The sequence below is a fragment of the Scheffersomyces amazonensis genome (assembly GCF_036850825.1).
Source record: "Scheffersomyces amazonensis strain UFMG-HMD-26.3 chromosome Unknown RJT21scaffold_1, whole genome shotgun sequence".
In the NCBI taxonomy this organism is placed as follows: domain Eukaryota; kingdom Fungi; phylum Ascomycota; class Pichiomycetes; order Serinales; family Debaryomycetaceae; genus Scheffersomyces; species Scheffersomyces amazonensis.
In genome coordinates this window covers 1,703,808-1,727,077 of record NW_027042741.1, presented here as the reverse complement: position 1 = coordinate 1,727,077, position 23,270 = coordinate 1,703,808, and the positions used below count along the sequence as shown (strand labels likewise).

Genomic DNA, 23,270 nt, shown 5'->3' with positions numbered 1-23,270 from the left:
TTTGAAAGTATTTTTCTTACGAGATCAATTGGTCAGTAGAAGAGATACTAGATATGAGGCTCCTTTCTACACATTTGTTTGCTATTTATATACAACTGGTAGCTCGAGGCGTCTTGTGCGTAAATTAACTATGAAGAAAAATTTCTTTAGACTGGTCGCAGTGGGTGGAGAGAAGACTTTAGAAACCATACAGGACTCAAGAAGACATTAATTTAACGATTGAATATTATCTACACTACACCAAATGTCTGATTTAGAAGATTTTGAAGGAGATGCAGGTTTATTTGAGGAGCCAGATGATTTCCGTCCTCCCCCTCCTGAATCACATTTTGCTACTTACAAAAGAAAGTTAGCTAATGCTGAACCTAGTGAAATCACTCTTAAACTAGTAGGTAAATCACCTTTATGGGGTCATTTACTCTGGAACGCTGGTATTTTCACAGCTGATTATTTGGATAAGAATGCTGTGGATTTGGTAAAGAATAAGAAAATCCTTGAACTTGGTGCTGCTTCGGGATTACCTGGATTAGTATCTGCATTAAATGATGCTAAATTAGTGGTATCGACAGATTATCCAGATCCTGATTTATTATCTCATATTCAATACAATTTTGATCTTTTAAATGAACAATATAAGGGTCAATTATCTAAATACATAGTTAAAGGTTACATTTGGGGTAATAATGTGGGTCCAATACTATACCCTAAAGAAGAAGAAGATAAAGAATTATCAGACAAGGAAATATCTGAAGTTGAAGATGAAGATAAATTTGATTTAATAATTTTATCTGATTTAGTATTTAATCATACAGAACATCATAAACTTTTAACTACATGTCGTAAAACCTTAAAGAAAGATGGAAAATGTTTAGTTGTATTTTCACCACATAGACCACATTTATTGCATAAAGATTTAGAATTTTTTGAAACTGCTGAAAAGGAGTATGAATTCAAATCCCATCAAGTTAGTATGGTTAATTGGACACCAATGTTTCAAGAAGATGAAGAAACTGTTGAAATAAGATCAAGAGTTTATTGTTTCCTTTTACTGGCTAATTGGTAATTAAGTAATTTATAGTTAGAAAATTTCTTAGATACGAATAATACACGGCATGTAATATACTATGAATGGTTTATATATTAAATGTAAGAAAAATATTATTGTAACATGAGTCAATACATTGTAATGACTTTTTAATTACAATGTAAGTATGTATAGTAGACCTCAAATAATGACCGAATACAAAATATATATATATCCTACTTCAATTTTGAAAAATTATGTTATACATGAATGAACCTAAAAGCAACAAATGTAGTAGTAAAAGATGTTATCAAATTTAACTAGCTTATTGAGAAGCTGGAGATGGGTTCATCTTTCTCTTACCGTTGGTTAAGGTAACATTGACGAATCTTCTGGTGTACAATAATCTTTTGTAAGCTCTACCTTTTGGTTGTTTTGGCTTTTCTTGTTTGTCAACCTTTGGAGTTTGAGATTTAACTTTACCAGCACGAGCTAAGGAACCGTGAACTTTACCCTAAAAGAAAAATATTGTTAGTATAAAATGCTTGAATTATATTATATTTCCAGTGGTATTGGTAACTTGTAGTAGAATTTAACAGATTTATTTATTAAGTTTAAGAATCTCATTTAATTCATTACTTTTATTGATTTCTAATTGAAAATTTGTAGTGTGTATGAAGTTACTTGGGATTTCTTGTCTTTCGCTATTAGTATTCATGAGTGAATTCCTTGAATATTATAATTTGGATTGTTATTGACATTGAAAATAAACTGGACAAGTTACTGAAACATAATATATTAATATATCCTTCTATTATTCATATCCCATTCGTTAAAATCATGACAGATCCTCTTCTCCCCTTCAAAGATATTTGATGAACATTTCAGTCATTCAATCACTACCCACGTTTGATATGAGACGCTAATTTACTACTACTTCTACCTCTTTCCACTTGAACCCACAAGTTTATGAACTATCTAGACATACCATTTTGTATTGATGTTATGTATAAGTAAGTATATGGAAAACTAAGAAAATGTACACTAATATAAAACTTGACTTTAGAAAATTTTTTTGATTGTAGGGGCGACAAGAGAATTGTGTGAGACAAGTGAAGGTTGAGTTCAAACTGTAAATATTTTGTGCGAGCTGATATATATTTTACATGTTAACTCTTAACTTGTAAATTAATTAAATCACGTGTTACAGGTTGAACAATAAGGTCAAAATTATGCGTCACAAATTAGTTAATTTGATTGTTCACGTGCTATATGAGGATTTAGGTATATAGCCCTAATCACTAATATATATGATTCCTTATCTATGCAAGGTTGCTAAGTTACACATAAAGGTTTTAAAGGGTTTACTCTATCTATAAAATCATTATTCATTAAAAGAATTAGTATGTAGACTAAAAGCTAAATCAAGTTGTAGATTTTATTACCATATAAAATGTTACTAATATGACAATTAATACTGCAGTTATTAAAATTAAAATAGAAAGTCTAGAAGCTGGGTAATAATTTTTTGTTAACATTGTTTGAACTTGAAAGAATCTTACAACTCCAAACAATAATGTTATAATCCCCAATACTATGAAAATTGAACCTAATGGTTTACCATATTTATAAATGCTTGCAGATGTGTCATCTGGTGTGAGAATTAATACAGCTCCATTGACGCTGACGGAACTAGATTTGTCTTCCAATCTTAATAATTGGGTAACACCAATGCCAATAGTGATAAATGAAAGTGATGTTCTCAACCAAGCAAGGAATGTACGTTCATTTGCCAAATGATCACGAGCCACACTAGCTTTATTTTCTAATGATAGTGAAGTGAACTTAAATACGTTAATAGCTTCTAGGAATGATGTTTCAGGAGGAACCTTGACCGCAGAACTTTCTTGATCATTTGGTGCTGCGGGTACGGGAGGAAGAGTATGTGGTCTCACCAAAGGGACTGCTTGATAAGATGATTTTCTACTAATTGAATTAGGTAAATTTGGTACCTCCAGTTCAGAAGATTGGTCTCTGCTGAGGTGTCGAGATCTTGAAGTTGAATTACTTTCCAGCAATTCGCCATTGGTATCATATCCTGGATGCTGAGTTCGTGGGGATGAGACTGACATAGCAAATTATTCTGGACAATATATGTAATTATGACGTAATATTAGCTCTACTAATAAATATATTAACCTGAGTTTATATTATAATCGCTCTTAATATGGCGTCTATGGTAAATTGATCACCTTTGAATGATGAAGGGGGAATATCATCACTTTTGGTGGTTAGCCACAATATCATATCTATAACGGTCGTGCGCGTGACTTAATTATACCGTGTAGAGAAATCTTTCATTGGCCAAGCAATTCATAAGCCTATTTTGCAAAGAAATGAGCTACTACAATACTATCCCTATGATTTTGAAGTTGGTTCATAATTATTATTATCAAAGCTTTGAGAGTTTTCTTAGAGCTAACTAATTGGAGTGTGAAAGAAATGTACAAGTATATGACGTATTTCTTGCGAAAAGTGGCACAAATTATTATTTTTACATTTGGCTACATTTTCTGGGTAGTGTTCAGAGCAACATTATATATTAAATGAATTGAGTTCAATAAAACAAGTGTAGACCATTAAAGATAAGTTCCGAACTAACCAATTATTGTAAATTACGAATTACGCAAAATCGGCAAATAAAAGAAAACTACGATAAACTGTTGCTAACAATGGCTTCAGTTATTGTTAAATTGTTAGTTCACGAGTCGTATAATACTCAACCGACTATTTGTATTATCTGACACTTATTGTTTTCGTGTAAGTGAATAACATAACGTAAATTGACAGTAGGAATGTGTAATCGGTTTTCCGACAGACACAATTAGCATGAGTAAACAAACAAACAAACAAATAAATAAATAAATAAATAAATTAATAATGAAAATGTACAAAAATGTAAATAGGACTAAATTTAGAATCAGATCTATTTGAAATTGAGCGGTTGAAATAGAGGGTAATGACATAATTCAAAGTCTAAAAAAAATTGCGAACAAATTCAGGAGCAAATTTATTCTGGAAGAATAGCGACTTTAGCGACCACCGAAAATTTTCGCGGAAGAAAACAGACGGATTTGGCTGAAATGAAATAAGACATATTGGGCTAGCATTATACATCGACGTACATAAAACAATATACATATTGATCCGGTTTACTTTGCTTTACTTTGCTTTACTTTGCTTTGATTTTCTTTGCTTTGATTTTGTTTGCTGCTGTAGTTACTAAGCAAAATTTCATCGGCATTGTGTTCAAAGGAGCGAAAAACAGTTGCAGAGCGGGCTACCAAATTAGAAAAAATTCTTAGTCTTCAAGTATAAGATGCTTGGCCTACATTACAGGGGTTGTACTATACATATACTAGAAAATACAATAGTATTAAGAATTTAGTAGCAATAGCAATAGTATTAAATATCTATAAAAAGGTTCAAGCAGTCATACATCAAAATAGTATGCTGCTTGGAAATTATGAAACTAGTACGATACTAACTTGAATGTTTACACCTAACCCACCCCCAAAAATTTTAAATCTTTTTAAAACTTGTATATATGCAAGATTGTAATGATAATGATAATGATAATGATAATGATAATGAAAATGAAAATGACAATAATAAATTAATAGAAACTAATCTAATGAAATGCGAATACTCTATAAAAGGAGCACAGTGGAAATTAATGGAACAACAAATAATCCAAAAATTGCTAAGAAGTAATGATATCTGCCACTTTCGATATTTGGCAACTTTGAGAATGAACCACCAGCTGCATTGCTTATAGTGATTTGGGCATAAGTTCTGATATCACCAACGCTTTGAGTATCTGAATCACTACCTAAACCTATACTTCCTGACAATACAGGAGCAACTGTAGAATAAAGGGTGTAGAATTGTTGAGTATATTGAGATTGAGTAGTGACAGTCACCCCAAGAGAATTAGTACCGGTTGCCCATACTAATGTCGGACTTTGAGTTGTTGTTGTAGAAGAACTGGATGATGTAGTCTCGGCGGCTTGAACAAACCAAAGGGATAAAAATAATGCAATAATGAAAGTCAAGTTCATAATGTCAGGTACTTGCTGATAATTTGAAGGAAATGCAAATAAAAAGAAAAAGAAAGTCAGTGATTTTTATATACTTTTGTTTTGCTTTAGCCTGTAAGGCTTGGCTTATACGATGATATATAACCAAAGAAAACGAATGGATAAATATTTAAGTCTTTATATAAGGAATAATTGCAGCGAATGTCTTATGCACACAAAAACGTAAACCGATTTTTTAAGGGTGCGATTTTCGATTTTGTCTTCTTATATGGAAATACTGACACTTTTTCTAATCAATAAAATCTAACGAATGTGATCTAATGCAATTTTTTTTGACCCAAGAGGACTATGACGATGATGATTTGGATGGGTGGGAGGAGAATGATTTGGTAAGAATTAGCTTCAATAAGTAGGCTATATACCTAATTACATGAAATATCTAAGCGTCTTTGAATTTTGAGAGAAACATAAGTATTTATAGAAGTTAGACAGCTCCTCATTATTATAGTCAAGTCATTTTCCTCATATGCATTATTCGAGAATAAAAGACACTTCATTAACTAATTACCATTGTTTTATTGTTTTCATATTAATAATTAAAAATAATATTATTTAATAACCGCAAGGCTTACACTGTTTTACTTGTGTTTCAATTCTCCTTAATGTCATCACTAAATTCCTATTTAAAATTTTTTTTTCTGTCTGGTGCTGATGTAAATCACACTAAAAAGGGAGGGTTGTAGTGTAATGTCTAGTGCGGATCACAGATTGAGTGGAATTTAATGAGCTCAGATTTAGTGGAGGACAGATGAACTCATCACCTTACAACTAGTAGTGTTTATGGATTAGCTGATGTACAGACTACATACAGACTACATACAGACTACATACGTAAATTCTCAATGATGCTAGCACTCTATGAACTTACTCCTTTGCTCCTTTGCATCTCTGGCGTTCTAGTCAAGGATCCGATAGACAAGAAAAAATCATTGTGCAAGAAAAAAAATGTAAGATTCAGCCCCATCTAATTTAGGGAGAATTCTAAGGATTTTAACACAAGTTACACTTTCACTAATGGAAATAGAATAAACGTTGTAGAATATTACATGTACACTACTGTAGTGCTTGTACTGTACTGTACTCATCCTTAGCTGGCATTTTAAAACAAACCAGCTACCGTACATCCCCTACGACAGTATCTAGAAATATGACATAAATTTTATTGTGCGCACTTTTAGGTTATTGTTCCTGGAACGCAACAATTTTAAAAGAACAATAAATATTTACAAAATGTATACATTATGCCATCTCATCGGCTTTCTTGTTCTTTCCATTTGGACTGATTTGGACTAGTTCTGTCACAGTTTTGGAAAGACTTTGTTGTTTTAGATTTATTTATGTAAAAAGCCCGTGCCGATTCAATCCCGTGCCCTTTTATGAAATGTGTAGTGTGTTTACTTACTGATACTTATTACTCTTTGGTTGCATGTTTGTAAATATATGTACTGCGTATATCTATACAAATGTGGTAGGAATTGGAATTTACCACATTCCTGGCATAAATGTACATAGAGAGAAAGTAGTAAGGAATTGTGGTACATATAAATTTCATTACTACTGTGGAACAGCTGATCAACAAAATTTCTTTATTGTCACATTGTATTACATTAATCAAAAAAAGTTCAATATCGATTTCAATCTAGATACCCTTGCTAGAAAACAGGGGGTTTTTCGGTTACACATTCGTTCAACCTTTGTTTTTATTTTTTGGATTTATATTCGAAAGTTTCATTGTTATAAACTGCAAAATCCCATTTGTAAATTGTAATCTGTAAAACTTCCCAATCAGGAACACACTTACTTAATTTGATTTAGAACCACCCAAAGTGTAGGGTTGATTTTAAGAAAAGTTTATTTACTATAGTTGGAATATGTACAATGTTGTAGAACCTTCCACTGATATGCTTTTATGTTTATCTTTATAAATGTGGCAAACTTTAATTAAATGTGTCGTTGTTGCTTAATGAACTCAATTTATCTTAGTTTAATTATCTGGACATTTTTTGCTAAAAAGAGTTTAAAAGAAATTTACTACAATTACACTCTTTTAGTAAATAACTTACAATATGTCATCTAAATTCCCTAAAACGATTAATTTATTTTAATACAAATACATAATTAAATACATAATAAGAACATGATATCATTCCAAAATATCATATGAAATATTCCACAGCAGGCTTCTTCGAGGGTATAGCACTAACATCCTGGGTTGCTGCTTCGAATACTTTATAATCTCGATTCAAATTATCATCAATCGTAAGTACAGACGCTATATTACCACATCTATAACAGTAGTTCGGAGCCGACCAAACCGTTACCAAACCTTGATCAAACATTTCCTTATAACCTTCCATTACCAATTGATGAGCTCTCGCTATCAAAGAAATATCATTTATACGAAGGAAATTCTTTACTTCATTTTCACCAAATAGAAACCCAGCTCCACGAGGACTAATGGCCCAACCAGATACATCTTCTGGATCTGACCATAATAAATCGCACATTCCTCCTTCGTGAGGAACTTCTTGCTTTCTATCCAAGATTCTTATTTGATCGATTGAATCAATATCAGGACTTAAACCTCCATGAATACAAAATACTCCACCTTTGCCACCAACAATGGCTCCTAAGGAAAGGTAATCAAAGACTTCACAACAGTAACGCCATACATTAACTGATCCATATTTTCTTACACATTCATCGTAAAATCCATATACAGTAGTGATTTGTCTTGATTCATGATTACCTCTAATCAATGTTATTCTATCCGGATATCGTACTTTTAAACTCATAAGTAGTAAGAAACTTTCGAGGGAGTAAAACCCTCGATCCACAAAATCTCCTAGGAATAAATATTGAGTTTGAGGACATTCACCTCCAGTTTTGAATAATGTAAGTAAGTCATGAAGCTGTCCATGGATATCTCCACAAATAGTTACTGGAGTATCTACATGTTGGATGTTTGCCTCTTCAATCAATAGTTCAATTACTTTTGTACATAGTTCCTCGACATCTTCTTCGGGGATATGCTTGCATAGTTTAATATTCTCTATTGTTCTATATCATGCATTAGTAAACGTTCACATCGTGTAGGAGAAGTAATTTATACGTACTCGTCTAGATTCAACATTGTTATCAACTATATGTGCAATGGCATCGGTCACTCTGTGGGGAGGGAGTTGTTATGATATAATTGCTGTACATTGATTGTTCGCGTTCCGAATTTGTATGGCGCGCACTTACCTTACTTTTTTTTCGAGTCTACATGTGCGACAATGGAATTGCATCCGATAGTTGCAAAATATATAATATGTAGTAAATTAATTAGCTCGTATAAATATAACCCATGAATGTAGCAGCAAAAGTAACCAGTGTATCTAATCAGCCTTCTAAACTCATCTTATCTACATACTTAATAAGTATTTATTGATCTATTCTTTCTTGCAGGTATCAAAGATACTTTCAACAATGAACTATCATGTACTACTTCTAAGTATTTTATCATTAGGTATTGCAGATTTATTCTTAAATGTACATGATGGGTTAAAATTTCAGGATCTTTAAAATACTCTGAATGAAAATAAGGGTAGCGCCCATGCACTGTAATAGCTGACAATTTAGTAAGTAAGGTTACTTTTAAATCTTCATCTGGATCCCTTTCCAAACCTGAAAATTCTATTTCTTTCAAATTAGCGAAGTCTTGATTTTTAAGGAAATGAATATTATTTTCTCTTAGAGCTAACAGTTCTAATGTTTCAAGATGCTTAAGGATGAACAGGCTAATTTGATACTTCCTGTGGGTATTATACTCATAGGCAAACTTTTTCAAATTGGGAAAGTTAAATATTGAAAGTGTTTTAGAAACATTGATTCTTCTACCAAAAGCTAGCTCCTTTAAAGTATTTGAAGAGTTTTCCAACCAAAAAAGAGGGAACTTAATTGGAAGATCTTCTTCAAAATAACTATCTCTATCAGCCAGAAGTGTAACAGTTGACCACTTTAAATTTCCTAGTAGATCAAACGTTGATGGCAAAACTTCATTATATTTTATAAATTTAAAATTTTCTATTATCAAGTTAAGATTAAGAATTGAATTACCTATTTTTGAAAGTTTGTTGGATAAGTCATATAAAAGTCTAATGTTATCACAAAGTCTAATGTTATCACAACTTAACATATCAAAATTCAAAGTTATTTTCTTCAAGCATTTTACATTTATATGATCTAAATTAGCAAGGATCATCTCAGAACTATCTTGATAACGCCTTACTTTTTTATCGCCATGATATACTATTACATTATGTGATTGTTTTGAGTTATTTAGAGAATTAAACCTCTCAAAATTGTTATATATAATCACTTGCCTTAATTTTCTAGGAAGAGCTAGTAGGACATGGAATGGAAGACTTTTCTCCATACTCCTAATTAGAGCTATAGTGTTACCTGAACAATAATTAAATATTATCGTAAGTGCTTCAACAGGTAAATCTCCTAACAGAACCATATTGAAATTGAAATTGATATTGTTAATGAAGTTATGGAAGATAAGTAAATAGAAATTGGTTGCTAAAACTTTAAAAAAATTAGCAGCAACATTTTTATCCCGCGTATAGCGCACCCCCCACCCCCCCAAATGGAAACTTGTATTTGTATAAAAAATATTGTACTTGGTCAATTGTAACAACACAACGAAATAGCATTGAAGTAGTGCCCCTGTAAATACCAATCTTATAAACAGCTGTTGGCTGAATCGTTGCGACTTTAAATAAAGTTGAAGTGTTTCGATGCGAATCTACTCTGGAAACTTAAGGCAGACATAAATCATTTACAATAATTTACAACATGAGAGAAAGAGAAATTTGAAATTTATTATACCTTACTAATAATACATGAGAGAAATAGAATTATACCATAAGCTACCTGACTCTTGTAGGCAATGTAAACTTTTGGAATTTGGCTTGAAGTTGCTTTCTTACACTGACCTTTTGAGTTCCAACAAAACTATCAATACTTACTTTGATAGCTCTATTTAAATCACCTTGACTAACAAAATCACTGAGTCTCATTTTAGCAAAGGCTTCAGCAATTCTAAGAATACTTTCCAAATGACGAACAGTAATGGGGAAAGATCCACTTGCAAGTGATTCCTTTCTTAATTCTGCATAAACTCGTGCCACTTTATCCATGTCCATTTGATGTAATTTAGGATGAACTTTTGTACGAGCATAATTTATATATTTAACCAATAATTCTTGTGCTATTGGAGAGATTTCACTTTCCTTTTGTTTATTTAATTGATCAATCTTTTCGTGCCTAGTTCTTGGATGATCTACATCATCATTCATATCTTCATCAGCAACAATATCATCTTCCAATTCTTCAGCATTTGATGGATGCGATCTCATATGAGAATCAATAACAAAACTTGCTAATCTTTCATCCAGTTCAGGATTAACTAAATCTCTTACCACACAAAGAATATCAAATCTAGATAAAATAGGTTCAGTTAAATCAACATTTGCTGCTAAAGGTAAGGTTGAATTATATCTTCCACCATTAGGATTAGCAGCGGCAATAATAGCACAACGAGCTTGTAAAGTTGTAACAATACCAGCTTTAGATATAGAAATAGATTGTTGTTCCATAGCTTCATGAATAGATGTTCTATCTTGATCATTCATTTTATCAAATTCATCAATTAAACATGTACCCTTATCAGCCAATACAAGAGCTCCACCTTCTAAAGTCCATTCACGAGTAATTGGATCTTTTCTCACTGATGCTGTTAAACCAACAGCAGAAGCCCCCTGTCCAGTGGCAAATACTGCACGATTAGCTGATTTTTCAGCATATTTTAAGAATTGAGATTTGGCAGTACCTGGATCACCTAATAATAATACATTAATATCACCTCTAATTGAATGTTTACCATTAACATCTTTAGCAACCCCTCCAAATAATGAACATGCTATAGCAGTCTTAATATCCTTATGACCATAAATTGATGGAGCTACAGATGAAATGATTTTATCAATTATACCTCTTTCTTTACTTAAATTTCTAAATTCTCGTTCTTCTTCTTCGGTATAAAGACTAGCATTATTAGATGATTCCTTTTTATTTATAGAATTTGCTTCAATTATAGTTGCAAAAACTGGGAATCCATTCTTAACATTTAAATTTCCATCATAATTATTTTTATAAACTCCAGTAACTTCTATTGCTTCTCCTGGTTTAGCTACATCTACTAAATCAGATAATAATATCACTTCACGATGTCTTGGTAATCTACCAGCTGGAACAGTACCTGGAGCTTCTTGTAATGTAATCCGTTGATAATTTCTATATAAAGTCTTTTCTGAATTCATTTTGAATGGACCTTTACTTTGACAATTAGAACAATATTGAATTCTAACTTCTGTATTAGAATCTTGAACATATGGACCTAAAACGATTCCACATTTTAAACAATCGAATTTTACATATTTTAATTGAGGAAAGACACCAGTTCTTCTTGTAACAACACCACTAACTTTAACTAATTGATTAAGATTATTCTCACGGAGATCTCTTAAATTTAACATTTTTGGAAAGTTTGTTATTCTAACGTGAATTTCAGAATGGATTTGTGAATAATTAGGATAATGTAATTCAGTAGCTTCCATAGCAACAATATCAAATATAGATAAAATTTCTGCAGGAGATGTAGCTAAGAATAATGCTAAAATTGCCTTAGAATCTGCTAAATGATCATAAGATACTTCTAAGGATTCAGCATTAACTTCACCTAATGTTCTAATTCTTGCCCCATAAACAGATCTTCCCTTTTCATCAGTATATTCTAATAAAAATGACTTTAATTCTCTAGAAATAGATCTTTGAACTGCTGGTTGGGTAACCCATTCAGTTATACTAGGAGCCTTAATATCAGTTAAACTTTCTAATGATAATTCTTCATTTAAAGGATCAATTTCAATATCATCTCCATCTTCATCAAACATACGATCTTCTTCATCATCATAATGTCTTCTTCTTCTTCTTTGAACAGGAAGTCCATATTGATCTAATTGTCCAGCATCTTCTTGATCATCTTCATCATCATAATCTAAGAAAGCTTGTCTTCTTGACCGAGAATTCACATTGAGTAAATTGTCACGACGATTCAATTGTTCATCAATTCTTCTTCTAGTGGCAGCATCCATAGCATCATATTCTTCATCATCAATATTATCTCCTAAATCATAATGATCTTCAGTATCTTTTCTCATATAATCACGTTCTAAGTTATCCATTAAATCTTCTCCTTCTTCTTCATCAGAAGGATTTAAATCAGAAACTTCATCATGGACTTGAATATCATCTTCATCAATATCATCGATATCTCCAAAAACTGCTGCAGGAGATGATGGTGGTAAAGCTCGAGGACTTGAACCTAATACTGGTGATGAAGGTTGAGTTCTTCTATTACTTTCTTCATCGTCATCATCTGCCTGTCTTTTTCTAACATTACGCACAGGCGAAGGAGTAGGACTAGACATAGTAGGCTATTGTGTTTGTAGTATGAGTGTTGTTAAAGCAATTGAATTGAATGGATAACAAGAAATAGTTTTTGTTAACAAATAAATTATTTTAGGTGAAAATTAGAAAAAAAAATTATTGACGCGTTTAATTAACCAGGCATTTCCCAATTGGGTTAAATTAGATTTTTGACACACAAAGTAGTTAGTTGCAAATTATTTTCTTTTGATTGCTTTGAACTACGAAGCTTCCTAATATGAGGATCTGCAAGTCGATAGAGATGAGTTATAACCATAGTTAAGAGGTGAATCTTTTTAAAAAATGTCTTGAATTACCCATATCTATTGTATAGAAGTCAAATTAATAACCAAGCCTCTGAAGGATTTACCAGAGCATATAGCTAAGGAGTATCTTCAAAGCAATACCTTTTTCTTCTAATAAACAATGTATGGATTAATAGACTTGTCAGTTCATTCATACTTCTACAGGCTAGTGTTTATATTAAATACCCAACTTTGTAATATATTATTTTAGAAAATTCACAATTTATCTCAGAAATAAAGTCTTTTTATATATATATATATACAAAAGCAACCAATTAATTATTAACAATTATATTCACTTCAACACAGTTAAGACACTGATCAGTTTTAAGTCATATGAGAGGAATAAATAAGGGACCAAAATGAAAAAGTACGACATGAAATAATGTCGCGATGATTTGGAGGATGAGATGGGGGAATAATGTCGCAAAACTCTATTGCTTATTCAGGACCTCTTAATAAAGGTTCACTAGAGAACCCAACTGCAGTAATATCATGATTATTGCCTTGACCTGGTCCATGTAAGTAACCACATGGACATTCAAAGTTTTCTTTATTATTGGAAGAAATTTCATCATCTAACATTTGTTGATCTTCTTCGAATACAGGAGTGATAGTACCATTTTTACTGTTAAGTAAGGAATTGTTAACTAAGGTAGTTGTATTATTTGATTGATATATATGTTTTGAGGAAGACATTATGTGAACAGGTACTGGATGATTTAATTTTCTTCTTTTACAATCAGAATCAGAATCAGTAGACTCGGTGTGGTTGTTTGTTATATAAGATTTGTTAGGACTAATTGAAGCATAAATTGACATATTGAAAAAAAACCTTAAAACAGATACTGAGGAAAATGAATGCCAAAACCGAAGTATTTATAATAGATACAAAATAATTTACAAATATAGTACAGAAACAAAGCAGTGGCCCACTTGGTAGCAATTTAGACTAGGAAAGAGTTACGGAAAGCTAAAGAATAAAGCAAAATGAAAGGTTGCAGCTTCTTTAAGAGAAATTTTTACTTTATTTTTTTGTTTATTTTTTTCTCCCTAATTATAATGCAAAAAGAGTTTCTTTTTTTCTTGTGTGGTGATGAACGGGAGGGGAGTAGTAATTAGAGAGTAATTATGTATAGTGTTGGGTATTTCGGAGTATGTAATAAAGAGCTAGAACAAAAGACTCCGAGTCGAATTCTAATAGGGATTACCGATATTTCTGCATTTGTTGTTATTTTGAAATTTGCAAATGGAACGAAGTAATAATATCTGAATTATATTTTGCAACGTGCACTAGCACATCCATTTTCAGAAGTAGAGATCTAGCCAATACCAAACCAGTATTCAAACTGTAGAAAAACGTTCACCACACCCCTCTTCACAACGTAGAGTAGGAAGCAGCGAATGCACATCTCATTATGTGAATACATATATTGTGGGAATTACGTGAACATAAATATTATGTAAATACTGCTCCATATAGCAATCCCATAATTCTTGAACTCCGAGAATTTTAAATTATTATTACATTCCTGTGTACGTCTTGTCCGTAAGCGTTTTATTTTATTGAAAGCACGGAATCGTCTAGATATTTCTGAGGGGGATGCCTATTTAGGTCACAGCAATTTTGTCTCTGATTTCTTTTATTAAACGACTTTTCAAGTGAACATAGTACTTCAACTTTGAAGTTCCAGATCCCATGTTTTCACAATATTTTCAAATACGATTTATCTTGTTTTAAGTTGGCCACAATTCAATATTATGCTTGTGATTTAAGCTTTATTTTACTTTTTATATAAAAGAATCGTTTATATTTATTGGAAATACGTATCAACTACATATCTTCACTTTACATTACCAAGCGTTGTTAGGTAACGGAGTTAAGCTATTACAATAATTAATCTATCTAATAAACAAAGTATAAGGCCAAGCTTAAAGTTATGACGTAATATCCTGCATATAGCCATTTTGCAATAACTAGGAATTAATATGGGGAATCTTACAAGAAGGCCGTACTTTGTACTTTGTACTTTGTACATTAAATATCACGAGACCATATCATATATCTAATCTGTAAGTCAAAAGATATCTGCAACCTTGACTTAATCTAGCTTATCCATAGTCTATCATAAAGTTCTTAGATAAGCAAAGCAATACTGTAACGTTATCGCATTCAGGAGAACAAATCCGGCAAGCTTTAGATATCGGTTTTGAATAATTTTTCAGTACCTTTAGTTTACTTCTTTGTTTCATTCACTCATTCACTCATTTACTCATTATAGTTAACCATGCAGAGTCACCACGATAGTCATCATAATATTCAAATCAAAGAGACTTTCCTTGTTGGAAGAGCTCTTTTGAATTTTACGTCAATCTTTGTATCGTTGGGAGTATTCATCTTTGGGTTTGAACAAGGTTTAATGTCATCACTATTGACAAACACTCATTTTAAAGATTATTACAAAAATCCAACACCAGTAGAAATAGGTACTATGATAGCTATTTTGGAAATTGGTGCACTTTTCTCATCTTTTTATGCTGGCAAAATTGGTGATAAAGTAGGAAGAAGACGTACTATTCGATATGGATCATTCATTTTTGTCATTGGTGGACTTATTCAAGGTACTTCTATAAATATCAATAATTTAGCACTTGGAAGATTGATAAGTGGTATTGCTATAGGATTTTTAACTACAATTATACCATGTTATCAATCAGAGATAAGTCCAGCTGATGATAGAGGATTTTACGCATGTTTAGAATTTACAGGAAATATTATTGGATATTCTACTTCAATTTGGACAGATTTCGCATTCTCTTATATAGATAATGACTATAGTTGGAGATCTCCATTATTACTTCAATGTTTTGTTGGTACATTATTGTGGTTAGGAAGTTTTGTTATTGTAGAAACTCCAAGATGGTTATTAGATCATAATCATGATATTGAAGGGATGATCGTTATTGCTGATTTATATGGAGATGGAGATGTAGAAGATGAGTTTGCTGTTTCTGAATATAGAAATATGAAAGAAAGTATTCTTTTAGCCAGAATTGAAGGAGGTGAAAGATCATATCAATACTTATTTACCAAGTATGCAAAAAGGTTATCAATTGCTTGTTTCTCTCAAATGTTTGCCCAAATGAATGGTATTAATATCATTTCTTATTATGCTCCTATGATTTTTGAATCAGCTGGATGGGTTGGAAGACAAGCAATTTTAATGACTGGAATAAATTCAATTATATATATTTTTAGTACTATACCTCCATGGTATCTTGTGGATAATTGGGGTCGTAAACCTCTTCTTTTATCTGGTGCCATATTAATGGGAATCCCATTATATGTTATTGCATATTCATTATATCTTAATAATGAATATACTCCATCTGTTGTTGTTATAAGTGTTATAATTACCAATGCTGCCTTTGGTTATAGTTGGGGTCCTGTACCATGGTTAATGAGTGAAGTTTTCCCTAATAGTGTTAGATCAAAAGGGGCAGCCATGTCAACTGCTACTAATTGGTTATTTAATTTCATTGTTGGAGAAATGACCCCGATTTTATTAGATGTGATTAAATGGAAAACTTATTTGATTCCAGGAACCTCTTGTTTGATATCTTTCTTAGCTGTTGAATTCTTATTTCCAGAAACAAAAGGGTTATCACTTGAAGATATGGGATCAGTGTTTGATGATAATTCTTCTGTATTCTCCTTCCATTCTGGTTATGGAGCTACTAGTGAATCTAGTAGAGGTAGAAGTGGATCTGTTAATGCTGCGACAAATACTACTGCTGCTTCTCTTGCTAGAAATCCTTCCCTGATGAGACCTGTAACTTCAGAGTCTGCAAATTTATTATCGATTGGTCCAAGTCAACCACCAATAATTCCAAGTTCCAATGTTTCAGTAGGAGGAGGTTTTAAATCTGATGCTTCATCTTCTTCAGCAGCTTCAGTAGAAGGTATATTACCATTTTCAACCATCCCACAAGAGATTGAGCCACCAACCTTTGATGAGATTTATCAATACAAATTGAAAGAAATTCAAAATACTAACTATAATCCATTTAAGTGGATGTATAATTCAATATTCCTGCCTTTGGAAAAGAACAATACAGATGAAGAGAGCCAATTGATTCCTAATAGAAATTAGATAGATTACGCTTATAAATCAACAAATAAATAAATAAATAAATAAATAAATAAATAAATAAATAAATACATTAACAAGTATATCGAGTTATATACACATAGTCTTTTTCTTTTAATCTGCAGAAGCAGAAACATGAGATGACTCATTAATATCACTGGTAATAAGGGCCTTTGCTTTCTTTTCTTTGAATAATTTTTCCAATTCAATTTCAATCTCTTCCAATAAATCATCATATCCACAAGTTCTAGCTCGAACTCTTGATTCTCTCAAAAATCTTTCAGCAGTATCATATTTTGATAAATGTAAATTAAGAACCCCTAAACTATATGTTGCTAAGGCAACTGTTTCATTAACAGATTTAGTCAAGTTAGTAGAAGATATAGTGGTTGAAGAACCGAACAATCCTGTTATACCAACTTGAGGTTGAGAATCTGAACTTGATGAAGGTGAATCCTTGAGAACAGTCTTGGCATAGGTTAATATAGATTCATATGATTTATAACTTAACTTAAAAAAATTATCCTTGGATATATGAGCAGTTTCCAATTGCTTTCTTTCCTCTGGTAAACTTAAAGCAATCTTCTTACCAATCTCAGTTGAACTAGACAAAACTTCATCAATAGATAATTGTTTATGATTAATATCTAAAGATTTAGCAATCTTCTTTTTCGTTTTATATTCTAGAGCTTCATGTTCTCCTGCAAGTAAAAATAATATAGATGCTAAATTACATTGATTTGATAAAACTCTTGATGGTTCAATTCCTGCTATAAGCATAGATTCAAGAGTTAAAATCTTAACATGGAATGCTAAACGAAAATCTCCTGAACCAACACAAATAGCTGATAATACTTCCATGCCTGTGAAATATTCATCAGCAAAGGGTTCCCATATTTCAGGAGTAGTTTTGATAGATGTAGTTTCTCCAGTATTGGGATCGGTTAAGAAATAGGCAGATTTATCAAGACTTTTAAAAGTGATATCAACATTTGATTTATCATCTTTAAATTCGGCCATGTTTGCCACTTTAACATGTTTATTTATTTCATCTTGAGCAATAATTAAATGAGTGAAAAGTATTGATTTTACTAATGAAGGGTCATGCCTATTCAAGTCAACCAATTTCAAAGCAATTCTTAAATCTTTCTGGATTATATGACGACGATGAGAGAAATTCTTTATTAATTTAGCTTCTTCACTACCTGGAAGGGCTGATAAAGCAGTAAGATATATGGTGGCAATTTCATTATATATGAATAAACTATCTTCAATCATATTTAATCGTTCAAACATTTCAGCTGCCTTCAATTGTATACCAGTATATTCATCACTAATAATATCCATACCAATTTCATCACAATGCTTTAATGCTTCCAAATAATACTTCAATGCTAATTGATAATCATTTTCACCTTTCTCACTTTCAGCCCATAACCCTTTTCGCAATATCTTAGCAACAGAAGAAGGAAATGTGTGCTTGGGCCAAAACATGTAATAACCATAACCCCCCACTACTCCAATGGCTACTACCGTATATAAAAATTTCGTAAATACCGATGTTGACTTTTGATATGGTTGATAATAGTTATACTGATTAGTTGAGAAATGTCTTACTAATTTCGTACCTCCTCTTCGCCACTGGGGAATTGATAAAGTTTGGATCTTAACTATAGGTCGTGGAAACCTACTTAAACGAGGAATCATCTTATTTTAAATCTTCTATCGTATGCGCTTGAAAGAATAGAGTGTATCGTCGTATAGCCCATTATTAATTGGTGTATAGTTCGATTGGAACTTTTTTTCAATATCCTGCATGCAGCGCCACTAACTATCACGAAATTTCTGAACAGAGATGGTACCGGCTAAAGGCAATAAGTAAAAGAATGGAGGATCATCTCTAAAGCTAAAGCATACAATATGATGTCTAATATCCTTAAGGTCTTTAACCCTCCAACTGGTGAAGACTTAGGAGGAAGTAGATCCAATCTGGCAATACCTACGGATGAAGATTGCTTGCCATGTACTGCCATTCAATCAATAGTTGCATTAGGTGGGGGTGTATACTTTTCATCACAATTACCATTTAGAGATAATGTTACAGGGAAGATAGACTTGATAAAGCATCCATTGTGGTGGCAGAAATCCGTGCGCGGATTCGGTATCTTAGTTTTTGGGTTAGGTGCTTATAGAGCTGGAGAGGTGATTCAAATTCTCTGGAGAAGAAAATTCGATTAGCTTAATCTATGTTCTTCACAACTTTCAAGACCATCTGCAATAGATGGCTCATATTTAACTTATGAATCGGTATATAGAAGATGATAAACTTTGTTTTCGTGGTTAGAATTAAAATTGTACATAGTAACCACTTACGAGTGATGTAATAAAAAGTACTTGGATAAAAGTTAAGTCTCCTCCATCTGTAATCTTAGTAATCTTAGTAAAAGTCATCTAGAAGTCTGCTTTTGTCTGATATAAAACTGCAACATCAAAGAATTTCTGAACATAGTATATGCTTAAGCTTCTTACTCGTTCTAAATATCGGAACAGTCACTCTTGAATTGTGATAAAGTACACCTAACTTAAAATATCCAACGAATACATAGACCAACCCTAAACTATAGTTCATGAAAGGGAGTAAAACTTTGGCGTTATTGTAGTACATCCAAAATGATTATTAGTATTCAAAAAACCAAACAAAGGAATAAAGCATAAATTATTCACAGTAAAGTTATCTATGATCACATATACTTAAGACCCACAACAGACCTTCGAAAATTTCTGATAGGAATAGCTTTAAATAACTTATGTTTGTGATGTACCCTGCCCCAATTATTTGGAAATAGGATCACGGATTGATACATTTCCATCAAGAGCCGCATCAATGTTCACAGATTGCCTGGAGCGCGATCTGGGAACCGATTTGCGTATATCTGCATGTTAAGGGGTTTGCATTTATATACGTATCGCTGATTTGCAATACCAAGCAAGAACGTTTAAATTTTTGTATCACAATCTTAGTGATTGGTGTTTTGACTAAAAATAATTCTATGTAAACTAATAAAGCTAAATAAAGAATTAAGCTCATTATTTGGCTAATTCAATTATTATTTGGAGATTATTATTTTTTTGCCTTCTATTTTTTTTTCACTGAGATTTTGAATACAGATATGAATATAATTACGAACAAGTATATAATTACTCAGTCAATAAACACAGACGAGCAATTAAAGTTGAAGATTCAAAATAGTAATATTCAAGCGAATTGCTTTTTGAAAGCATTTAATGAATTCTTGAAAGATCGCTTGGTTATATACCCAAAATAGCGTACAGTTTCTCAAAAATAGAACCAGCAAAATGTATCACAAAAAGTTTACACAGCTTTGTATCAATTCAAGAACGCCTTAAAATAATTTCTGATTCATTACTGGTATGAGATAGCGAAATATTTAACACCTTCTGATTTTTAAATTGTTTTAAGGATGCATTCCAATTATGTCGCAAGCGACATATTAGGCGAAAATTCAATGCGAGAGCTCAAAGCATCTTGCAAAATTAAAAATTCTCCTCTGAGGCTGGTAGAAATAAAAGAAACCGAAGAAAAAACTGTAGAGGAAAGATATTGTGTCAAAAATCCATATGTTGCTCAAAATTAAATCTATTGATTTAAATCTATTGATTTCAGATACAGATCTTCTTTGATCGACATCTATTCGATGAGAGTTTTTTTTCATATAGAATGTCTATTCTGATTGAGACTTGATATGGTAAACAAAGCAAACACAGAAGCTTTCTCATAGGACCATCTTAATTTCACACTTGCATGAAATTAAGAGATATTTTTCAAAATAACTGCATGCCACCCTACGAGGGTAAACCTATATTATATTTTACTCATTAAAAAGACCTTCCTATAAAAATCGATGAATAAAACTATTGTACGAATAAACCTGTTTTATTTAACCTATTCAATTTAACCTCATAAATGATATAGCTTTAAAACAAAGATTTAAGATACGGAGGACGAACAAGGTCTCATTGTTTCCACAAACTCCACGAGACAATATTTTGGTATGTGTGGTTTCGGACAGCCACGGACATGAAACCAAGGCTCCAACTTGCATATCTTAAGACGCATGTTACTATTTTTAATCTTAAATTAAAAAATCTACCAACAGAACCCTAATCTATCCCAAAAGCCCAAAAAAAACTAACCCTTGTTGTTAATGAGGATCCAGTCCCGGAATAAAATTACTCTGAATTATTGTAATTATGATCCGCGCTTGAGAATCATTCAAGCATTTAATAGATCTTTTTTTTTTTGATTTTATTTTAAGTCGTTAACAAGTAAGACTAAAATGCTCTGATTTGGTTATTTAGTTAATCAAATGTTATAGCCAAAGCTCGATGAGGCTGAGATATTATTTTAAAAAAGTCGGTATCCCCAGAATTGCTAGTTTGTGCAGACGTTTGCAACTATGAAAGTGGAAGATTATCCACCATACCCCTTTTGCAGAAATAATTTTCTACTTATCGTGCATTAGGCCATTATAGGGAACACGCTGATCAATACATGCAAGAAAAGCCGTGATAAAACAATCGTATACTTGAGCATTAGTATCATTGCATAAACTAATTAACCAGAGCTTCTAACTAATGGTAATCTAGACTACTATAAATATTCATAACCAAATCTAATGTGGGCAAAAATAGGGCTTAGTTTGAATGCCGACTGTTACTCTTTCGAAAATGATTATTTTGGAAATTCTCCATTTGTTAAAAGCAATAATATTGATGCGCCTTGAACAGTAATCGAGCTTATCTTCTGCTCAAGTCATACATAATCTTGATGCATAAATATTAGAGAGATGACTGACTAAACATACAGGATCATATATTATACAATTGTACAATTTCCCAAACTGCAATAATATCATCTGAGTAAATACTAAATCACCGCCTCTAAAACCCCTTTATTTTCGCGTCGGCAAATAATAGATGTCAAAAGAAGTTTAAGAAGTTTGTCAAATAGTTAACTATATGAATATTTCATCCAAGTTCTTTCTATGTATTTTTGATTGCTTAATTAGACTATGTTGTGGTTTCTCTCATCGATTAAACTAGAAATTTTAATGGAGTATTTATTTTGTAATACTTTCTTGGATCACAAAATTGTAAAATGGTTAAAAATGAGAACACAAAGCTGTGTAATTATAAAAAATTAAAAAATAAAAAAAAAATAATCATATAATTACAAAAAAAAGTAAGAAAATTTATAATTAAAATATAAAGAAACGGAACTCCAGGTTTTCGAATTTTTCTCTTTTTTCACTTCTATAATTAAAATTACATATAGTACTCATCTTTGAGTCAAGGATTCCTTGCAGGTCCTAGTTCATTCGAACAATTTCTACTATCAATACAGGGCCCACAAGTTTCTTATGGGGGAGAGATAGGCGACTCCTCTCATTTAAGATTGAAATAATTAACTGTTGGGATCTAAATTTATACAGAGGAAAAATAGTTAAGTTGAATCGACCCAATTTTTATATAACATAAGCACTAACATACCACGTTAGGAGCAATTTGTTGCTTCATCACCAGCCTCAGATCATCATTTATTTCACAATTGTTTTCATTTTTTTAAACTTCAATAAAGTTTCCAGTTATCCATTTTTTAAATAGATTATTCTGGGTATCTAATTCTGGTATATTCTACATTATCATTTTAGAATTCGAAAGAATTTTTAAATTTCTCGGGGCATTTATTTATTATTAACTTTGGTTCTTTTGTAATATTAGGCTAGTATCTTGTTAATATTATTCAATTCAACATTTCAAAGATATAATCATTGAAGTATTAAAGTGATTTGAGTATTATATACTATTTACATAACAAACGGTGCCATTATAATTAAAAAAATTAATTGTATTATTACTATTATTTGAAGGGTAAGGAACAACTATTATTTTATTTTACATTCAGTTTTTTATAGTGATTCTTAGTTTACTAACATTGCTCAAACTGAAAAGACATTTAGGATTCAGATTATTTAACTTGGGTTTGGTTCTTCATAAGGGTTAAAATAAT

The 23,270-nt window shown here is 31.7% G+C and overlaps 11 protein-coding genes across 11 annotated transcripts; 3 read left to right on the top strand and 8 right to left on the bottom strand. All coding sequences in view use genetic code 12, as the record gives it.

Annotated features, from left to right (window-relative positions):
- The first annotated feature begins 44 nt into the window (after positions 1–44).
- Positions 45–1,531, top strand: RJT21DRAFT_12371 (S-adenosylmethionine-dependent methyltransferase). Its single transcript, XM_064882756.1, has one exon. It carries the CDS (start codon positions 245–247, stop codon positions 1,061–1,063), a length of 819 nt encoding a protein of 272 aa, XP_064741145.1. The 5' UTR covers positions 45–244; the 3' UTR covers positions 1,064–1,531.
- On the bottom strand, positions 1,119–2,119 carry RPS30 (40S ribosomal protein eS30). The gene is made up of 2 exons (XM_064880714.1): positions 2,013–2,119; positions 1,119–1,538 (listed from the first exon to the last, which is right to left on the bottom strand). The coding sequence occupies exons 1-2, from the start codon at positions 2,013–2,015 to the stop codon at positions 1,350–1,352; spliced, it is 192 nt and encodes a 63-aa protein (XP_064741144.1). The 5' UTR covers positions 2,016–2,119; the 3' UTR covers positions 1,119–1,349.
- A 329-nt stretch (positions 2,120–2,448) lies between these two features.
- RJT21DRAFT_111533 (uncharacterized protein) lies at positions 2,449–3,156 on the bottom strand (the record flags this gene model as incomplete). Its single annotated transcript, XM_064880005.1, has 1 exon — positions 2,449–3,156. The coding sequence occupies one exon, from the start codon at positions 3,154–3,156 to the stop codon at positions 2,449–2,451; it is 708 nt and encodes a 235-aa protein (XP_064741143.1).
- A 1,323-nt stretch (positions 3,157–4,479) lies between these two features.
- Positions 4,480–5,627, bottom strand: KRE1 (Kre1p). Its single transcript, XM_064882748.1, has one exon. It carries the CDS (start codon positions 5,143–5,145, stop codon positions 4,735–4,737), a length of 411 nt encoding a protein of 136 aa, XP_064741142.1. The 5' UTR covers positions 5,146–5,627; the 3' UTR covers positions 4,480–4,734.
- A 1,584-nt stretch (positions 5,628–7,211) lies between these two features.
- On the bottom strand, positions 7,212–8,366 carry PPH3 (phosphoprotein phosphatase PP4 catalytic subunit). Its single transcript, XM_064882705.1, has 2 exons — positions 8,301–8,366; positions 7,212–8,244 (listed from the first exon to the last, which is right to left on the bottom strand). Exons 1-2 carry the CDS (start codon positions 8,315–8,317, stop codon positions 7,341–7,343), a joined length of 921 nt encoding a protein of 306 aa, XP_064741141.1. The 5' UTR covers positions 8,318–8,366; the 3' UTR covers positions 7,212–7,340.
- A 233-nt stretch (positions 8,367–8,599) lies between these two features.
- On the bottom strand, positions 8,600–9,691 carry RJT21DRAFT_132204 (uncharacterized protein; the record flags this gene model as incomplete). Its single annotated transcript, XM_064883115.1, has 1 exon — positions 8,600–9,691. One exon carries the CDS (start codon positions 9,689–9,691, stop codon positions 8,600–8,602), a length of 1,092 nt encoding a protein of 363 aa, XP_064741140.1.
- Positions 9,692–10,060: 369 nt separating this feature from the next.
- MCM2 (MCM DNA helicase complex subunit) lies at positions 10,061–12,506 on the bottom strand. The gene has a single exon (XM_064880713.1). It carries the CDS (start codon positions 12,477–12,479, stop codon positions 10,104–10,106), a length of 2,376 nt encoding a protein of 791 aa, XP_064741139.1. The 5' UTR covers positions 12,480–12,506; the 3' UTR covers positions 10,061–10,103.
- A 963-nt stretch (positions 12,507–13,469) lies between these two features.
- RJT21DRAFT_111528 (uncharacterized protein) lies at positions 13,470–13,850 on the bottom strand (the record flags this gene model as incomplete). Its single annotated transcript, XM_064880004.1, has 1 exon — positions 13,470–13,850. One exon carries the CDS (start codon positions 13,848–13,850, stop codon positions 13,470–13,472), a length of 381 nt encoding a protein of 126 aa, XP_064741138.1.
- A 1,342-nt stretch (positions 13,851–15,192) lies between these two features.
- HGT3 (Hgt3p) lies at positions 15,193–17,238 on the top strand. The gene has a single exon (XM_064882564.1). The coding sequence runs from the start codon at positions 15,317–15,319 to the stop codon at positions 17,180–17,182; it is 1,866 nt and encodes a 621-aa protein (XP_064741137.1). The 5' UTR covers positions 15,193–15,316; the 3' UTR covers positions 17,183–17,238.
- RJT21DRAFT_12298 (uncharacterized protein) lies at positions 17,239–18,993 on the bottom strand. Its single transcript, XM_064882567.1, has one exon. It carries the CDS (start codon positions 18,884–18,886, stop codon positions 17,294–17,296), a length of 1,593 nt encoding a protein of 530 aa, XP_064741136.1. The 5' UTR covers positions 18,887–18,993; the 3' UTR covers positions 17,239–17,293.
- On the top strand, positions 18,993–19,542 carry RJT21DRAFT_12305 (uncharacterized protein). The gene has a single exon (XM_064882599.1). It carries the CDS (start codon positions 19,100–19,102, stop codon positions 19,415–19,417), a length of 318 nt encoding a protein of 105 aa, XP_064741135.1. The 5' UTR covers positions 18,993–19,099; the 3' UTR covers positions 19,418–19,542.
- The last annotated feature ends 3,728 nt before the right edge of the window (positions 19,543–23,270 follow it).